Consider the following 19138-nt stretch of genomic DNA (forward strand, 5'->3'; position numbering starts at 1 on the left):
GTTGCAAATGAGAACTTGTTCTCAATTAGCCTACCTGGTTAAATAGAGGTGAAATAAAAATAAAATTAAAAATCCACTAGTTCCTTCATTTCTAAAAGGCCCCCAACATCCTCTGTGCTTCATTACTTCTCTTTCCCATGAATATTCGTGCTAATATTTGCCACAATACAAGAACTCTGTACCGACATTGCCAATGGCATCATGTTACATCCCAGATACATTACAAATCAGAGTAGTGTCGTCCACTGGCATCATGTTACATCCCAGATACATTATAAATCAGAGTAGTGTCGTCCACTGGCATCATGTCACATCCCAGATACATTATAAATCAGAGTAGTGTCGTCCACTGGCATCATGTCACATCCCAGATACATTATAAATCAGAGTAGTGTCGTCCACTGGCATCATGTTACATCCCAGATACATTATAAATCAGAGTAGTGTCGTCCACTGGCATCATGTCACATCCCAGATACATTATAAATCAGAGTAGTGTCGTCCACTGGCATCATGTTACATCCCAGATACATTATAAATCAGAGTAGTGTCGTCCACTGGCATCATGTTACATCCCAGATACATTATAAATCAGAGTAGTGTCGTCCACTGGCATCATGTTACATCCCAGATACATTATAAATCAGAGTAGTGTCGTCCACTGGCATCATGTCACATCCCAGATACATTATAAATCAGAGTAGTGTCGTCCACTGGCATCATGTTACAACCCAGATACATTATAAATCAGAGTAGTGTCGTCCACTGGCATCATGTTACATCCCAGATACATTATAAATCAGAGTAGTGTCGTCCACTGGCATCATGTTACATCCCAGATACATTATAAATCAGAGTAGTGTCGTCCACTGGCATCATGTTACATCTCAGATACATTATAAATCAGAGTAGTGTCGTCCACTGGCATCATGTTACATCCCAGATACATTATAAATCAGAGTAGTGTCGTCCACTGGCATCATGTTACATCCCAGATACATTATAAATCAGAGTAGTGTCGTCCACTGGCATCATGTTACAACCCAGATACATTATAAATCAGAGTAGTGTCGTCCACTGGCATCATGTCACATCCCAGATACATTATAAATCAGAGTAGTGTCGTCCACTGGCATCATGTCACATCCCAGATACATTATAAATCAGAGTAGTGTCGTCCACTGGCATCATGTTACATCCCAGATACATTATAAATCAGAGTAGTGTCGTCCATACGTTAAAATATATGTCACAGTCCTACGCCGAACCGAGCCGAGCCAAATCAAGTTGAGCTGGCCTGGTTATGAATCCACCATAAAAATCACATCCGAGTCAACACAGGTCATATAAAATGGCCGATTGTTTGTTTGCCCCAAACGTGTTGTCAGAGAGGGATAGTTGTACTGGTGTGGTAGTGAATAGTTATTGACCTACCGGTGGAGAAGATCTCCGCAGCCACAGCCAGGAAGGCATCAGACACCACGCTCTCAGACGCAACGGTGATGTTCAGCTGACGAGCTACGTTACGGTAGATGTTGGGCCGCAGGTACTCCAACTCATCACCTAGGGAACAGAACAGGTAGTGAGCCAATCAGGTACTCCAACTCATCACCTAGGGAACAACATAACAGGTACTGAGCCAATCAGGTACTCCAACTCATCACCTAGGGAACAACAGAACAGGTACTGAGCCAATCAGCTACTCCAACTCATCACCTAGGGAACAACAGAACAGGTTCTGAGTAGAGGTCTTCACGGATCCATCTGTACCTGAATAACCGAGACCCAAGCAGGTCCGGATCCAGAATTCTAAATAATGTCACAGGTCTGGGTCAGATCGGAAAGGATTGTCACAGGTTACGGGGTATGTGTAATTTTAACTGACTTGTCCGGAAGGACCGGTACAGATCCTAACGTGACTGTTGTAGTAGAGAGAGAGAGAAATGTTAGAATTATTCTGCTGCTCTTGCTTTTCACGAGAGTGGAGCGTGGCGTGTGTGTCTTGTGGTTGTTCTTGGCCAATCATAAATCATCAAAGGGGCACCAGGTTACAGTCATAGAGCCTCAGTGTGGGGCAACAGTTAGGAGATATCTAATCAATGGAAGATGGAATTAAAAGTTCAAGGAGAAGGATAGGCTATAATGACCAACAGCCAACAGGTAGTCTGCTTCTTTATATTCTGAATGGAGTTGTTGTTGTGCGTAACTGCAGGATGAGAAAGCACATATTCTCCAGTCAAGATAGGTACTACGTAATCATATTTGATGATAAATATCCTAGCTATGACAGCTACTAGTCTACTATAGCCCAAGTCGGCTTGGTCCCTTTAGCCTCTCTCTCCCTCCTCTCCAGCATCAGAATCTCTGGCTAATAAAGTACACAATCGGATCAGACCGGGTCTGGATTAGACCAAGTCTATACGGAACGGGTTAAATTGTCCTCGGGTCCATTCGGGAATGGGTCTATATTTTTAAAAAAGAAGAAGTTTTTATGCGTATCAGGTCCGGGTGGGAAAGCCCCAAGTCATTTTCAGAACGGGTCCAACTTTTTTGATACCCGTGAAGACCTCTAGTAGTGACCCAGTGATGTGGTTTGGTTTCCTAGTCTGGTCCAAGGTGGTTTGGTTTCCTAGTCTGGTGTGAGGTGGTTTGGTTTCCTAGTCTGGTCCGAGGTGGTTTGGTTTCCTAGTCTGGTCTGAGGTGGTTTGGTTTCCTAGTCTGGTCTGAGGTGGTTTGGTTTCCTAGTCTGGTCCGAGGTGGTTTGGTTTCCTAGTCTGGTCTGAGGTGGTTTGGTTTCCTAGTCTGGTCTGAGGTGGTTTGGTTTCCTAGTCTGGTCCGAGGTGGTTTGGTTTCCTAGTCTGGTCCGAGGTGTGTTTGGTTTCCTAGTCTGGTCCGAGGTGGTTTGGTTTCCTAGTCTGGTCCGAGGTGGTTTGGTTTCCTAGTCTGGTCTGAGGTGGTTTGGTTTCCTAGTCTGGTCTGAGGTGGTTTGGTTTCCTAGTCTGGTCCGAGGTGGTTTGGTTTCCTAGTCTGGTCTGAGGTGGTTTGGTTTCCTAGTCTGGTCTGAGGTGGTTTGGTTTCCTAGTCTGGTCCGAGGTGGTTTGGTTTCCTAGTCTGGTCCGAGGTGTGTTTGGTTTCCTAGTCTGGTCCGAGGTGGTTTGGTTTCCTAGTCTGGTCCGAGGTGGTTTGGTTTCCTAGTCTGGTGTGAGGTGGTTTGGTTTCCTAGTCTGGTCCGAGGTGGTTTGGTTTCCTAGTCTGGTGTGAGGTGGTTTGGTTTCCTAGTCTGGTGTGAGGTGGTTTGGTTTCCTAGTCTGGTGTGAGGTGGTTTGGTTTCCTAGTCTGGTGTGAGGTGGTTTGGTTTCCTAGTCTGGTCCGAGGTGGTTTGGTTTCCTAGTCTGGTCTGAGGTGGTTTGGTTTCCTAGTCTGGTCCGAGGTGGTTTGGTTTCCTAGTCTGGTCCGAGGTGGTTTGGTTTCCTAGTCTGGTCTGAGGTGTGTTTGGTTTCCTAGTCTGGTTCGAGGTGGTTTGGTTTCCTAGTCTGGTCCGAGGTGGTTTGGTTTCCTAGTCTGGTCCGAGGTGGTTTGGTTTCCTAGTCTGGTCCGAGGTGGTTTGGTTTCCTAGTCTGGTCTGAGGTGTGTTTGGTTTCCTAGTCTGGTTCGAGGTGGTTTGGTTTCCTAGTCTGGTCCGAGGTGGTTTGGTTTCCTAGTCTGGTCCGAGGTGGTTCGGTTTCCTAGTCTGGTGTGAGGTGGTTTGGTTTCCTAGTCTGGTGTGAGGTGTGTTTCTGCTGTAAGAGGAGCACTATTTTAACATGATATCTTTGTATAGACCTGTGGTAATTCGTCAACCGTATGAAGTTGACAAGACGGTACAAAACAGATCTCGAACCACGCTAGTGACTTCTCTGTTCACTAGGTACGAGTTCAGGCACCAAATCTTTCAGTAAGTTATCTTCCTTTACACTGGTATCATTTCTGCTATTAGCTGCAGCAGGTTAGGTGCACCTGATCCAGGGGCTCTGGTCAAATGTAGTGCAGTAAATAGGGAATAGGATGCCATTAGGGCTCTGGTCAAATGTAGTGCACTAAATAGGGAATAGGATACCATAGGGCTCTGGTCAAATGTAGTGCAAGAAATAGGGAATAGGATGCCATTAGGGCTCTGGTCAAATGTAGTGCAAGAAATTGGGAATAGGATGCCATAGGGCTCTGGTCAAATGTAGTGCACTAAATTGGGAATAGGGTGCCATAGGGCTCTGGTCAAAAGTAGTGCACTAAATTGGGAATAGGATGCCATAGGGCTCTGGTTAAAAGTAGTGCACAAAATTGGGAATAGGATGCCATAGGGCTCTGGTTAAAAGTAGTGCACAAAATTGGGAAGAGGGTGCCATTAAGGACACAGCCTCAGACATGATTATAATATCTGCTCCATGGTAAGAAGGTATTTATTTAGAGGTAGTTCCTGCTGCTAAGTAACATCGGTCTAGATCAGGGGTGTCAAACTCATTCCACGGAGGGCCTAGTGTCTGCAGGTTTTTGGTTTTTCCTTTCAATAAAGCCCTAGACAACCAGGTGTGGGGAGTTCCTAACTAATTAGTGATGTTAATTCATCAATCAAGTATAAGGGAGGAGCGAAAACCCGCAGACACTCGGCCCCCCCGTGGAATGAGTTTGACACCTGTGGTCTAGATGATCACGTGATGTAGGCTACTGTGTGTGGGCTTCAGACAGGGATTCAGTACCGTGTCTATATCTTTCAGAAGAGTGTACACTTCTCTTCATCAAAGGGGGGAGACAAATAATACAGAGGAGTAGGGGGGGGGGGGGTATTAGGCTACAGAGGGTAGGTGTTGTACAATCCAACACCGGGTAGCCTAGGTAACCTCCACAAACGCACGCCATTAGTTAGAGTCTGAACAGAGAGCCAAATTTCAACACCAAGTTAATCTGACCACGTAGGCTTGGCTACTAGCCTGTAGAAAACCTGGAAAATAGCCCGATCTGTAAACAGAGACAATTAATACAAACAACTATGTTTAAAGTGAAATATTCACTTTTTTTTTATGAAGCCGGGAAAAGACAGAAAAATCTAAAGCTAATTTGACCTATTTACTAACAAGGGGTTTCAGCATCAGCAGCGTCACTGCTACTACAGTCCTGTACCTGTATTGATCTGCTACTACAGTACTGTACCTGTATTGCTCTACTACAGTCCTGTACCTGTATTGATCTACTACAGTACTGTACCTGTATTGATCTACTACAGTCCTGTACCTGTATTGATCTACTACAGTCCTGTAACTGTATTGATCTACTGCTACTACAGTCCTGTACCTGTATTGATCTACTACAGTCCTGTAACTGTATTGATCTACTGCTACTACAGTCCTGTACCTGTATTGATCTGCTACAGTCCTGTACCTGTATTGATCTACTGCTACTACAGTCCTGTACCTGTATTGATCTACTACAGTCCTGTAACTGTATTGATCTACTGCTACTACAGTCCTGTACCTGTATTGATCTACTACAGTCCTGTACCTGTATTGATCTACTGCTACTACAGTCCTGTACCTGTATTGATCTACTACAGTCCTGTACCTGTATTGATCTACTACAGTCCTGTACCTGTATTGATCTACTACAGTCCTGTACCTGTATTGATCTACTGCTGCTACAGTCCTGTACCTGTATTGATCTACTACAGTCCTGTACCTGTACCTGTATTGATCTGCTACAGTCCTGTACCTGTATTGATCTACTGCTGCTACAGTCCTGTACCTGTATTGATCTACTACAGTCCTGTACCTGTATTGATCTGCTACAGTCCTGTACCTGTATTGATCTACTGCTGCTACAGTCCTGTACCTGTATTGATCTGCTACAGTACTGTACCTGTATTGATCTACTACAGTCCTGTACCTGTATTGATCTACTGCTGCTACAGTCCTGTACCTGTATTGATCTACTACAGTACTGTACCTGTATTGATCTACTACAGTCCTGTACCTGTATTGATCTGCTACAGTCCTGTACCTGTATTGATCTGCTACAGTCCTGTACCTGTATTGATCTACTACAGTCCTGTACCTGTATTGATCTGCTACAGTCCTGTACCTGTATTGATCTACTGCTGCTACAGTCCTGTACCTGTATTGATCTACTACAGTCCTGTACCTGTATTGATCTGCTACAGTCCTGTACCTGTATTGATCTACTACAGTCCTGTACCTGTATTGATCTACTACAGTCCTGTACCTGTATTGATCTGCTACAGTCCTGTACCTGTATTGATCTACTGCTACTACAGTCCTGTACCTGTATTGATCTACTACAGTCCTGTACCTGTATTGATCTGCTACAGTCCTGTACCTGTATTGATCTACTACAGTCCTGTACCTGTATTGATCTGCTACAGTCCTGTACCTGTATTGATCTGCTACAGTCCTGTACCTGTATTGATCTACTACAGTCCTGTACCTGTATTGATCTGCTAAAGTCCTGTACCTGTATTGATCTACTACAGTCCTGTACCTGTATTGATCTGCTAGAGTCCTGTATCTGTATTGATCTACTACAGTCCTGTACCTGTATTGATCTGCTGCAGTCCTGTACCTGTATTGATCTGCTAAAGTCCTGTACCTGTATTGATCTACTACAGTCCTGTACCTGTATTGATCTACTGCTACTACAGTCCTGTACCTGTATTGATCTACTGCTACTACAGTCCTGTACCTGTATTGATCTACTACAGTCCTGTACCTGTATTGATCTACTGCTACTACAGTCCTGTACCTGTATTGATCTACTACAGTCCTGTACCTGTATTGATCTACTACAGTCCTGTACCTGTATTGATCTACTACAGTCCTGTACCTGTATTGATCTACTGCTGCTACAGTCCTGTACCTGTATTGATCTACTACAGTCCTGTACCTGTATTGATCTGCTACAGTCCTGTACCTGTATTGATCTACTGCTGCTACAGTCCTGTACCTGTATTGATCTACTACAGTCCTGTACCTGTATTGATCTGCTACAGTCCTGTACCTGTATTGATCTACTGCTGCTACAGTCCTGTACCTGTATTGATCTGCTACAGTCCTGTACCTGTATTGATCTACTGCTACTACAGTCCTGTACCTGTATTGATCTACTACAGTCCTGTACCTGTATTGATCTGCTACAGTCCTGTACCTGTATTGATCTACTACAGTCCTGTACCTGTATTGATCTGCTACAGTCCTGTACCTGTATTGATCTGCTACAGTCCTGTACCTGTATTGATCTACTACAGTCCTGTACCTGTATTGATCTGCTACAGTCCTGTACCTGTATTGATCTACTGCTGCTACAGTCCTGTACCTGTATTGATCTACTACAGTCCTGTACCTGTATTGATCTACTACAGTCCTGTACCTGTATTGATCTGCTACAGTCCTGTACCTGTATTGATCTGCTACAGTCCTGTACCTGTATTGATCTACTACAGTCCTGTACCTGTATTGATCTACTACAGTCCTGTACCTGTATTGATCTACTACTTAATGTACTTGGTAATGTAAACTTGTTTTTTCATGTAAAGAGTGGAATGGGATTATGTCTTACATTGAAAACAATATGTTTACTTTACCATGTACATTAATGGGCTAAACTTTTTCTAAGAGTATGTATAAGGCTGTTTGAGAGAAGCTATTTTTTGGCTTCAGACAAAAGCTAATATTTCACTTAAACATATTTTTTTTGTATTGATTTCCAGTGTTTTTTCCCGGAAGATCGGATAATAACACAAGTCCTGCCACCAAAAATTATTACTGTTCATTATACCTATTTGGAATTGCATTAAACAACATGTGTCACGAATCCCGCCGAAGATGGTGCCTCTCCCTGTTCGGGCGGCGCTCTGCGGTCATCGTCACCGGCCTACTAGCTGCCATCGATTCCCTTCTTTTTGTTTCTGTTAGTTTGGGCTGATTGGGTGCACCTGTTTTGAGTTTAGTTTTGTGGGTAGGCTATTTAAGGGCAGTAGGCCCGCCGGCTTTAGGGCGGGCTTGTTTTTCTGTTCGTTGGTGTTGGTATTTAGGTGGATGCTATTTTTCCGGACAGTTTAGTCCTGTCTGTTTGGACTGGTATTTTTCATGCGCCTGTGCGTTGGGCCTGACCGTTTTCACTGTCGTCAGGAAATAAAGATCCACGTTCTGAACTAACCTGCTCTCTGCGCCTGACTCCTCCACCCTCATAGAAGCTCTGACAACATGGCTGTCAATGGCAGGCTATTTTTTGGGTTTTAAAATGGTACAGCTCTTTAACAGTTTAAGCTACAGACACTAGATCATCTGTAAAAAGGTCTTACAATTAAATGACCTGTTTATACTGTCTAATGATTTAATGGTGCATATATTTTCATAAAAGGAATAAACAACAGTACGTAACTTCCCCCCCAGAATGGATTTTCTGAATACCGTGTCGGGCGACATTGCCATTGAGCTGTTTATTTGTTTATTCGGTCTTGCAGAAGAAGCAGCTACTCTTCCTGGGATCCACAAAAAAAACGCACAACATGACAAGTAATAAAAGAGCCAGTTTGCGCTGTTCTGTGAAGGGAGTAGTACACAGTGTTGTACGAGATCTTCAGTTTCTTGGCAATTTCTCGCATGGAATAGCCTTCATTTCTCAGAACAAGAATAGACTGATGAGTTTCAGAAGAAAGTTCTTTGTTTCTGGCCATTTTGAGCCTGTAATCGAACCCACTAATGCTGATGCTCCAGATACTCAACTAGTCTAAAGAAGGCCAGTTTTATTGCTTCTTTAATCAGAACACAAGTTTTCAGCTGTGCTAACATAATTGCAAAAGGGTTTTCTAATGATCAATTAGCCTTTTAAACTGATGAACTAGGATTAGCTAACACAACATGCCATTGGAACACAGGAGTGATGGTTGCTGATAAGGGATTTTGGTTATCGGGGAGGGTTTGTTGGAAGGACTCTTTTTAACCTTAGTAGTACAGGATTAGGTAGGATTAGGTAGGAGGGTTTCGTTTTTTTCGTAATGTTGGTTTCTTTATTCATTTAGTCTGTAAACTGTGATTGACCACACACCAGTACAGTGGTTGAAGGCATGCACCTCTAATGTTTGTTTGTGGCCGCCGTAATTCCTTATCAAGAAGAAGACCGGGAGAGGTTTTGCATATGCAACTGAATAGCATACCGTTACTAATAGGATGGCTGGTTTGTCAAGAGCCCTGTTTAACAAGCTGTTGGACTGGTTCAAACCGCTATTTTGAAAGCGGAATGCCGGCGGGTAGCGAGGATGAGGCGATGGAGGATATGGAGAGAAGTTTGGAGAGGTAACAGATTGACGGAATCATGATGGAAGTAGAAGTGCTGGTTGATTCTGACGGTGCGTTGAGCAAGCTGGGTCGAGAGTGAGTGGAAGACCGTGACAATGAAAAATAGAGCAAAAATAACGCACGTTGTAGGTGATCTGTGGTTTCTTGTTGGAGTGCGATTTGTTAATAATGATGTATACTTGGGGAGATCCATTTGAGGTCAAAAGATATAGAGGATGCATTAGGAAAGGTAGAGTCGGTCAGAGTTACCAGGAGTGGTTTTGTTCTGATTTTACGCGCCTCGGAAGAGCACAAGGACAAAGCTTTGTTGCTCCATAAATTGGTGACATCTGAAGTGGAGAGCATAAATTTTTCGGAGCAGGGCACCAATTAAAAAGGTGTGATATCAGGACATTGAGGTCAACGCTGGACATTGAGGTTTCAAGTCTTAAGAATAAGACGTGGTGGGAGCACGTTTCCCGTACCATGTAGTGGATGGACAGAAGGAAGAAAGCCAGTCGGTTTTTTACTGATGTTTGATGAAGAGTATCTGTAAAGATTGGATACGTAAGAGTCTTCGTAAAATACACCGTTACAGTGCTAATTTTTTTTTGCAAAAAGCCATGTCTCAAGTGTGTGTCAACGGAATCAACATGTAGTTGAAGAATCTGATGATGCGCGGTGTAGCGATTGTGGTGGAAATCACAGAACTCCTGGAGCGCCCTACTAGGGTCAAGGAATTTGAAGTTGCAAGGATCCCGAGATGTCCTACAGAGATGTGCGGTAAATAGTTGAAGGAACATGTGGAGCTGAGGAAAATATGGCAGTGAATGAACTGCAGCTGGGTCAGAATGTCGCTCCACAGTTGAGGGATACAGGTGCAGGGAAATGTGTTGGAGGTGAGAGATTTCAGTGCAGAAGGTTTACAGGAAGTCTTGAGAAAAGGGATCCCATCTTCCCAGGCCGACAGCCTGGTGTAGGATCGTTTAGGGCCAAAGTAGTGGGATCGGGTGTTGGTTTTTGGGATAAAGTGTGTATACGTGCAGGGATAAATTGTGGTGTAATTAAAAATTGAAGGTGGTGCAATTTATGATTATTTTTTAAACCAAAATGTGCAATCCGCACTCCGACCTGCAAAAAGCAGCAATATGCAACTAAGTGCCTAGTCTGCCTGGAAAGCCACAAGAAGAAGAAGTAACTTCAAGGACATCGTCATCAGAGATTGGAATATTGTACCAGTGTTGAATATCCAAACTGAAATAGCTAGGTAAGGTAAGAAATTGAGGTATAGAATTATTTAAGGTTGGTTGCTGGGCAGTGAAGTAATCACTGATATTAGCGGACACGTTAGCTAGCAAATTAGCTAACTATCTAGCTAGCTAACATTAGGCCACACACCACTAACTAGCTAGCCAAGTTAGCTAGCTAGGCCCGGTTTACCAAAACCCATCTAAATGCTACGTTCATCGTTAACTCTCTGAGCTGTTTCCCCAAAACCATTGCTACTGAAGTTGGTCTTGAAAATGCTTGTTCTTGAACGACTATCTCAGACCACTTGTAGAACAGCTAAGTATTTCCTAAAGATTTTTTTTTTCACACAGAAGATCTCTGCTAAACACAAAATCAAGATGTTTATCTGTCTTTCTGTGACTGCCCATAACTTCAGAATGAATGTGACAGTCACTACAAAATACAAAGCTGCCCATTTCTTTGCTAGGATATGAAGACACTTCAAATGAAAACTGAGATGATTGTACTAACATTTACAGTATAGACTTACAGTACCAGTCAACAGTTTGGACTCACCTACTCATTCAAGGGTTTTTCATAATTGTTTACTGTTTTCTACATTGCAGAATAATAGTGAAGACATCAAAACTATGAAATAACACATATGGAATCATGTAGTGACCAAAAAAGTGTTAAACAGATCAAAATATATTTTACATTTTAGATTCTTCAGAGTAGCCACCCTTTGTCTTGATGACAGCTTTGCACACTCTTGGCATTCTCAACCAGCTTCATCAGGAATGCTTTCCAACAGTCTTAAAGGAGTTCCCAGATATGCTGAGCACTTGTTGGCTGCTTTTCCTTCACTCTGCGGTCTAACTCATCCCAAACCATCTCATATGGGTTGAGGGAGGCCAGGTCATCTGATGCAGCATTCCATCACTCTCCTTCTTGGTCAAATATCCCTTACACAGCCTGGAGGTGTGTTGGGTCATTGTCCTGTTGAAAAACAAATTATAATTCCACTAAGCGTAAACCAGATTGGATGGCGTATCGCTGCAGAATGCTGTGGTAGCCATGCTAGTGTGCCTTGAATTCTAAATAAATCACAGACAGTGTCAACAGCAAAGCACCATCACACCTCCTTCTCTACTTCACGGTAGGAACCACACATGCGGAGATAATCTGTTAACCTACTCTGCATCTCACAAAGACACGGCGGTTGGAACCAAAGATTTCAAATTTGGGCTCATCAGACCAAAGGACAGATTTCCACCAGTTTAATGTCCATTGCTTGTGTTTCTTGGCCCACGCAAGTCTCTTCTTCTAATTGGTGTCCTTTAGTAGTGTTTTTTTTGTAGAAATTCAAACATGAAGGCCTGATTCACGCCGTCTCCTCTGAAAAGTTGATGTTGAGATGTCTGTAACTTGAAATATGAAGCATTTATTTGGGCTGCTGTCACGGTCGTGTGGAGGATTGACGGACCAAAACGCAGCAGTAGGAAAATAAGCCATATTCCTTTTAATGAATACGAAGGTAAAACGAAACAAAAACACTTACACACTAAACAAAACAAGAAAACGATCGTGAAGCTAATAACGAAGTGCACACACAGGTTACAAACGTATAACATAGACAATTACCCACATCAAATGAAAGCCTATGGCTACCCTAAATATGGCTCCCAATCAGAGACAACAGAAATCAGCTGTCTCTAATTGGGAACTCATTCAGGCAACCATAGACTCTCCTAGAAAACTAAACCAACATAGACACAGCTAGACACATGCACTCAACACAAACCCATACACTACACCCAACACCCCCTTTACCATATAATCACCCAAAACCGACAAAACACAAACATTCCCCATGTCACACCCTGACCTAACTAAAATAATAAAGAAAACACAGAATACTAAGGCCAGGGCGTGACAGCTGCAATCTGAGGTGGAGTTAACGCTTATAACTCTGGGTCTTCCTTTCCTGTGGCGGTCTTCATGAGAGCCAGTTTCATCATAGCGCTTGATGGTTTTTGTCTTAAATGATGGACTGTCATTTCTCTTTGCTTATTTGAGCTGTTCTTGCCATAATATGGATATAAAATAAAATATTTTTATTTGTTTAACACTTTTTTTTGGTGTTAAAATCCATTACTTCATGGATTTGATGTCGAAAATAGTAAAATAAGATATTTGTTCTTAACTGACTTGCCTTAAAAAAATGACCTCACGCTACAGTACAACTCACTGTCTCATTATGATGAACATATCTACAATTCCTCATTACTGATTGGTCTGTTAATTGCTCGTATATAGTGTTAGTGTATGGTTGATTTACAGTTATGTCTCTGGTTGTGTGGATGGATGCAGACACAGTGATCAGCTTGTTGGGTGTGAACTGGGAGCACAGCGGTGGGACCAGAGAGTACGGCGAGAGAGAGGGCTTTGTCCTGAGCCCTAGACTACCAATCAGGTATAATGAGTTAGCGAGGTAACTTTGGTCAACTCGGGATAACCGGTAACATGAAAGTGGCTCACCTTTTATGGCAATGAATCCTTCAAAACTAACCTGCTCCAGGGCAGGCTAACTCAGGGCTAACTCTGTTCATCCTGCATTCAGAACTAACCTGGTCCAGGGCAGGCTAACTCAGGGCTAACTCTGTTCATCCTGCATTCAGAACTAACCTGGTCCAGGGCAGGCTAACTCAGGGCTAACTCTGTTCATCCTGCATTCAGAACTAACCTGGTCCAGGGCAGGCTAACTCAGGGCTAACTCTGTTCATCCTGCATTCAGAACTAACCTGCTCCAGGGCAGGCTAACTCAGGGCTAACTCTGTTCATCCTGCATTCAGAACTAACCTGGTCCAGGGCAGGCTAACTCAGGGCTAACTCTGTTTATCCTGCATTCAGAACTAACCTGGTCCAGGATAGGCTAACCCAGGGCTAACTCTGTTCATCCTGAATGAAGTGACTGAGCTGCGAGTTGAGGACCAATGAAATCAGATTCAATCTGTCTCGCAAAGACTGTGTCATCTTCCCCTTCAATTGTGGAAGATTACTGATTAAATATGTTATTAATCAGCGTTTTTTGTGTGTGTGTAAAAAAAAGTTATGTTAGAATACCTATCACATTAAACATTTAGTAAGGACAGCATTTGGTTTGTCGCGTGATTGTTTTTTGAAATGTGTGTAAAGGCAAACTGACAGCCGCATCCAACCATAGACATACAGTGCATTGGGAAAGTATTCAGACCCCTTGACTTTTTCCAAATTTTGTTACGTTACAGCCTTATTCTAAAATTGATTAAAAAATGTTTTCCCTCATCAATCTACACACAATACCCCCTAATGACGAACCTTATTTACATAAGTATTCAGACCCTTTGCTATGAGACTCGAAATTGAACTCAGGTGCATCCTGTTTCCATTGATCAATCTTGAGATGTTTCCACAACTTGATTGTAGTCCACCTGTGGTGAATTCAGTTGAATGGACATGATTTGGAAAGGCACACACCTGTCTATATAAGGTCCCACAGTTGACAGTGCATGTCAGAGCAAAAACCAAGCCATGAGGTCGAAGGAATTGTCCGTAGAGCTCCGAGACAGGATTATGTCAAGGCACAGATCTGGGGAAGTGTATCAAAACATGTCTGCAGCATTGAAGGTCCCCAAGAACATAGTGGCCTCCATCATTCTTAAGTGGAAGAAGTTTGGAACCACCAAGACTCTTCCTAGAGCTGGCAGCCTAGCCAAACTGAGCAATCGAAGGAGAAGGGCTTTGGTCAGGGAGGTGACCAATAATTCGATGGTCACTCTGACAGAGCTCTAGAGTTCCTCTGTGGAGATGGGAGAACCTTACAGAAGGACAACCATCTCAGCAGCCCTCCACCAATCAAGCCTTTATGGTAGAATGGCCAGATGGAAGCCACTCCTCAGTTAAAGACACATGACAGCCCACTTGGAGTTTGCCAAAAGGCACCTACAGGACTCAGACCATGAGAAACAAGATTCTCTGGTCTGAATAAAGCAAGATTGAACTCTTTAGCCTAAATGCCAAGCATTCTAGAGAAGAATAGGAGAAACTCCCCAAATACAGGTTTGCCAAGCTTGCAGTGTCACACCCAAGAAGACTCGAGTCTGCAATCGCTGCCAAAGGTGCTTCAACAAAGTACTGAGTAAAGGGTCTGAATACTTATGTAAATGTGATATTTCCGTTTTGTATTTTTCATAAATTTTCGAAAAACCTGTTTTTGCTTTGTCATTATGAGGTAATGTGTGTAGATTGATGAGAAAACATATATTTTTTAATACATTTTAGAATAAGGCTGTAATGTATTAAAAACTCTGGAAAAAGTCAAGGGGTCTGAATACAATGTATAATCCATAGATGGCAGTTCCCATTCAAGTTAAGACTGGCAGCCATTGAACCCATAAACCCATGAGATTAATAGTCAAATTGCCAGGGTTATAGGTTCAAACCCCTTACACGGATTATACTGTATGTCTATAGCCAGAACACAACCAACTCCACAGACAGTATTGGGAAAATGTGTTTGTGCGTTGATCATTTTTTATTTAACTAGGCAAGTCAGTTAAGAACAAATTCTTATTTACAATGACAGCCTAGGAACAGCGAGTCAACTGCCTTGTTCAGGGGCAGAATGACAGCTTTTTACCTTGTCAGCTCAGGGATTCTATCTAGCAACCTTTCTGTTATTGGCCCAACGCGCTAACCACCCCATAAGCACACCAAAGAAGGCATTAACAATAAGTAATAAAATAAAGACGACACTTCTAAGAGCCTATTTCACACCATAGTCTGTTGAATTTGCAAGATCACTTTACTTAATTTTGATTTTGTCACAAAGGTAAATGTGGCATTGACTTGTTTCAGCAATGTTTCAATGAAGAGTTTGGCATTCGACATGTGCGACATGCACACGCCGTTACAAGCCTGCTGGAGTTAGCTGTAAGCGGTCGGGCGAGCAATATCCATGGTCGTAGTACGGATGAAGCTTGACTTTGAAGCTATTCTGAAGCTGGCTAGCTTTATAAAAGCTTGAGTCGGTTTGCAAATAGTCTGGGTAGCCATTTGATTAGGTGTTCAGGAGTCTTTTTGGCTTGAGGGTAGAAGCTGTTAAGAAGCCTCTTAGACCTAAACTTGGCGCTCCGGTACCGCTTGCCGTGCGGTAGCAGAGAGAACAGTTTATGACTAGGGTGGCTGGAGTCTTTGACAATTTTTAGGGCCTTCCTCTGACACCGCCTGGTATAGAGGTCCTGGATGGCAGGAAGCTTGGCCCCAGTGATGTACTGGGCCGTTCGCCCTACCCTCTGTAGTGCCTTGAAAAAGTGTGACACCAATCATGCCCCCGAGGGCTGGAGTATCACGATGAAGATTAGCAGATCAACAGACTCGATGCAAGAGCCTCTGGGCACATGCCCTGCATGCCCAGTTGGTATTCGGTCAGGATTACTACAAGTTTAGATAGCTGGCTTGTCACGAATCCCCCCCCAGTACTGCTGCTCATTCCGTTCACCAGCTCTGGAGGTCTACGTCACCGTCCTTCTAGGAGTCATTGAACTGGATCATCACCACCAACCCCGGACTGTCTTGTCTCATTACGCACACCTGGTTCCCATTCCCCCCCGATTAGTATGTGTATACAGTTGTAGTCGGAAGTTTACATACACCTTAGCCAAATACATTTAAACTGAGTTTTTCACAATTCCTGACATTTAATCCTAGTAAAAATTCCCTGTTTTAGGTCAGTTAGGATCACCACTTTATTTTAAAATTGTGAAATGTCAGAATAATAAGAGAATTATTTATTTCAGCTTTTATTTATTTCATCACGTTCCCAGTGGGTCAGACGTTTACATACACACTCTTGTAACTCATACATGTACGTCTTAAATTCCATTTTGAATATGGTTTAGATATGGCTGAGAACAAAAATATATTTAGTGTCAATGTTGTCTGGACACAACGTTAACTAAAAACGTGTGTAGCTAGCTCCTGTTGCTAGGAGATGAGTGGCTAGGTTTCAGTTTTGCATCATAGTTTGGGTACCTAGAAAATATACATTTCCAATGAGGACATGCTGCATTTCTCACCTTGAATTAGACAGAATTAAGATTACAGATCATACAGTCTCTTTTTCTGTTTCTCCTTCAACCAAAATGTAATATTAGCCTGTTAGCCCCCATGTAATTTTGTAAATGTTTTAATGTAAAAGATAGCAGAAAAAGTATTGTTTTTAATTACATCAAACGGGAGGCAATTTGAGTGTCACTGTTGACAATTTAGTGGATTTTCTTAAATGTCTTCTTAAAGAATCCCTACGGTAAATTGCTAAATTTATGTACATCCTTGCAGCAAGAGAACTAGCGGTACCGTATTCGTTCCGTAATATGGAGTACTGACGGAGAAAGGACTTGAGGAAAAACTCACTTCAAGAGGGTGCTACGAAATTAATGTCAAACCGTAGTTGTCAAAATGTAGTTGGATTAATCAAAATGTAATTGATGCTTTCACTTTTTCACATCCAGCACCTTGGCAATGAAGCCAAAATATTGGCGATCAATGTACTTTGAGTGGGGCCGTTTCTATGGCGATTTAAAGGGAAAGACTCAGAAATACACAATGAAAACAAGAACAGATTGTCTTCGCGGAAAGTGGATATTGAAATTCAGTCTGTTAGCTTTGTTAATATATATTTAAGCCAATGTTATCACTCATGTCTTAACTCACGAATCTGCATCCATTAGTTACTATATATCTTGTCAGTGGATGTTTTAAGTTAGTACCGTTCTGTCGCGGAGAAAAGACCACTTTTTGATCATGCCTGCGATGCCATCCATTCACTCTAAACATACTAAATTCTCAGTAAATCGTCTTAACTTTTGATAGACACGGGGTTTTGGACAATTGTTTTTGTGACCGAATTTTCTATTGAATGGACATATGTGTATAAACCTTGAAATAAATCATAATTTTATGGATGAACATCCTATAACATACATTACTGGCTGAAAAACTATCGTTCCGTTTATAATATTTGGACATTGTAGACAATCTATTACCAAGTGCTTTCTAACATAGTCTAAAATAGGATGTACAGCCCTTATTGGTACGCAGCCTGTCATTCAGACAGGCACAGTAGCCCACCAATATACACAAACTGCGTTCTTACCTAACCACATGAGGACAGAGGAGATCTCTCCAAGCGTCCCACCTGATGCCGACAGCTGATGCTCGGGCTTCGACCACCCAATCCCGGTCCTGTTCAGCCTGGAATGGATGAAATCCCTGCAGAGCGCCTTGGCCTGTGACACTAGCTCCTTGTCTGTGGGGGATCGGTCAAATACTTCCATCACTTCTGCAGCGAATACTGAGGAGCGACGCAACATCTCCATACCCCAGTCCCCAGCAGCAGTTAATCACAAACAACCCGCCTGCCTGGCGCTGGCTCTAATCCGCCTGCTCGATCGCCGTTTATGGTCCTCTCTGTCCACCAGAAAGCTACTTCCCTACCTCCTCCCTCGCGTTGAGGGCGTTTCGAAAAGGAGGGATTATTGAATGTCTCCCCACGAGTGTAGAATTGCATTGGTTTGTTCACCGTCACGGTGCACACCAGCTCCCTTGCAATGCCACATTTATATTCCTTGAGTTATTGGCTGATTTAAAAAATATAAATATATTTAACCTTTACTTAACTAGCCAAGTCAGTTCCGAACAAATTCTTATTTACAATGACAGCCTACCCCGGACAAGGCTGGGCTAATTGTGCGCTGCCGTATGGGACTCCCAATCACGTCTGGATGTGATACAGCCTGGATTCGAACCAGGGACTGAGATGCAGTGCCTTAGACCACTGCGTCAGGGAGCCCAATTTGACCTACCCTGATTATACATTGACCTACATTATCACTACACAGAAACTTCTATTGGAAGTCGGAATAAATCAGGCTGTAATACACAATGAATTGGTTTATAGCCTGAAACATTTGAGTACAACATCGTGTACCTTACAAGACAAAATGTAGAATAAAAGTAGATTTGAATTTACTCTCCTGGTTGTCTGTGAGGCTTGGCATTCAGCTGCTCGAAATTAGAGACAAAATATCGACAGGAAAGTATTGTTCACTTTTTAGAGAGCCGGTAGGTATATGATTCCTGCAGGTATACAACTAGTTTTATATTGGATATATTCAGTTCCCTCGTCTATAACTACAGTATGACAATTAAAATAGTATATTCTGAATCAGGAGAGTGTGGAGAACGATTATTTTTGAATGAATGTAATTTAAATATATATATAGTACCGGTCAAAAGTTTGGGAAAAAAAGTCTAAATTCCAGTTGTTGAATTTTTCAATTGAAGTAGTCAACAGGATATAGAATTGCTATTTGAATGGAAGGAAATAGAATATAATTGAGTGAAATTCAAGTTCCTCTTCTATATCAGGTGTATTCTATACAAATACACATCTGGTACATAAAGGGGAAAGGGGGACAACTGAAATGTGTCTTCCGCATTTAACCCAACCCCTCTGAATCAGAGAGGTGCGGGGAGGGGTGCCG

The 19138-nt window shown here is 42.6% G+C and overlaps 1 protein-coding gene across 1 annotated transcript in view; it reads right to left on the reverse strand.

The window, feature by feature from the left end:
* Window positions 1–18349, reverse strand: part of LOC129867643 (bcl-2-related ovarian killer protein homolog A-like) — a 56496-nt gene extending 38147 nt beyond the window's left edge. The window contains exons 1-2 of the mRNA XM_055941206.1: window positions 17749–18349; window positions 1435–1563 (exon numbers count right to left, since the gene is read on the reverse strand). Of these exons, the coding sequence (XP_055797181.1) occupies window positions 1435–1563; window positions 17749–17971 (352 nt within the window). The 5' untranslated portion in view covers window positions 17972–18349. The remainder of the gene's footprint in view (window positions 1–1434; window positions 1564–17748) is intronic.
* Between the last annotated feature and the right edge of the window lie 789 nt (window positions 18350–19138).

The sequence above is a fragment of the Salvelinus fontinalis genome, chromosome 12 (assembly GCF_029448725.1).
Source record: "Salvelinus fontinalis isolate EN_2023a chromosome 12, ASM2944872v1, whole genome shotgun sequence".
Classification (NCBI taxonomy): domain Eukaryota; kingdom Metazoa; phylum Chordata; class Actinopteri; order Salmoniformes; family Salmonidae; genus Salvelinus; species Salvelinus fontinalis.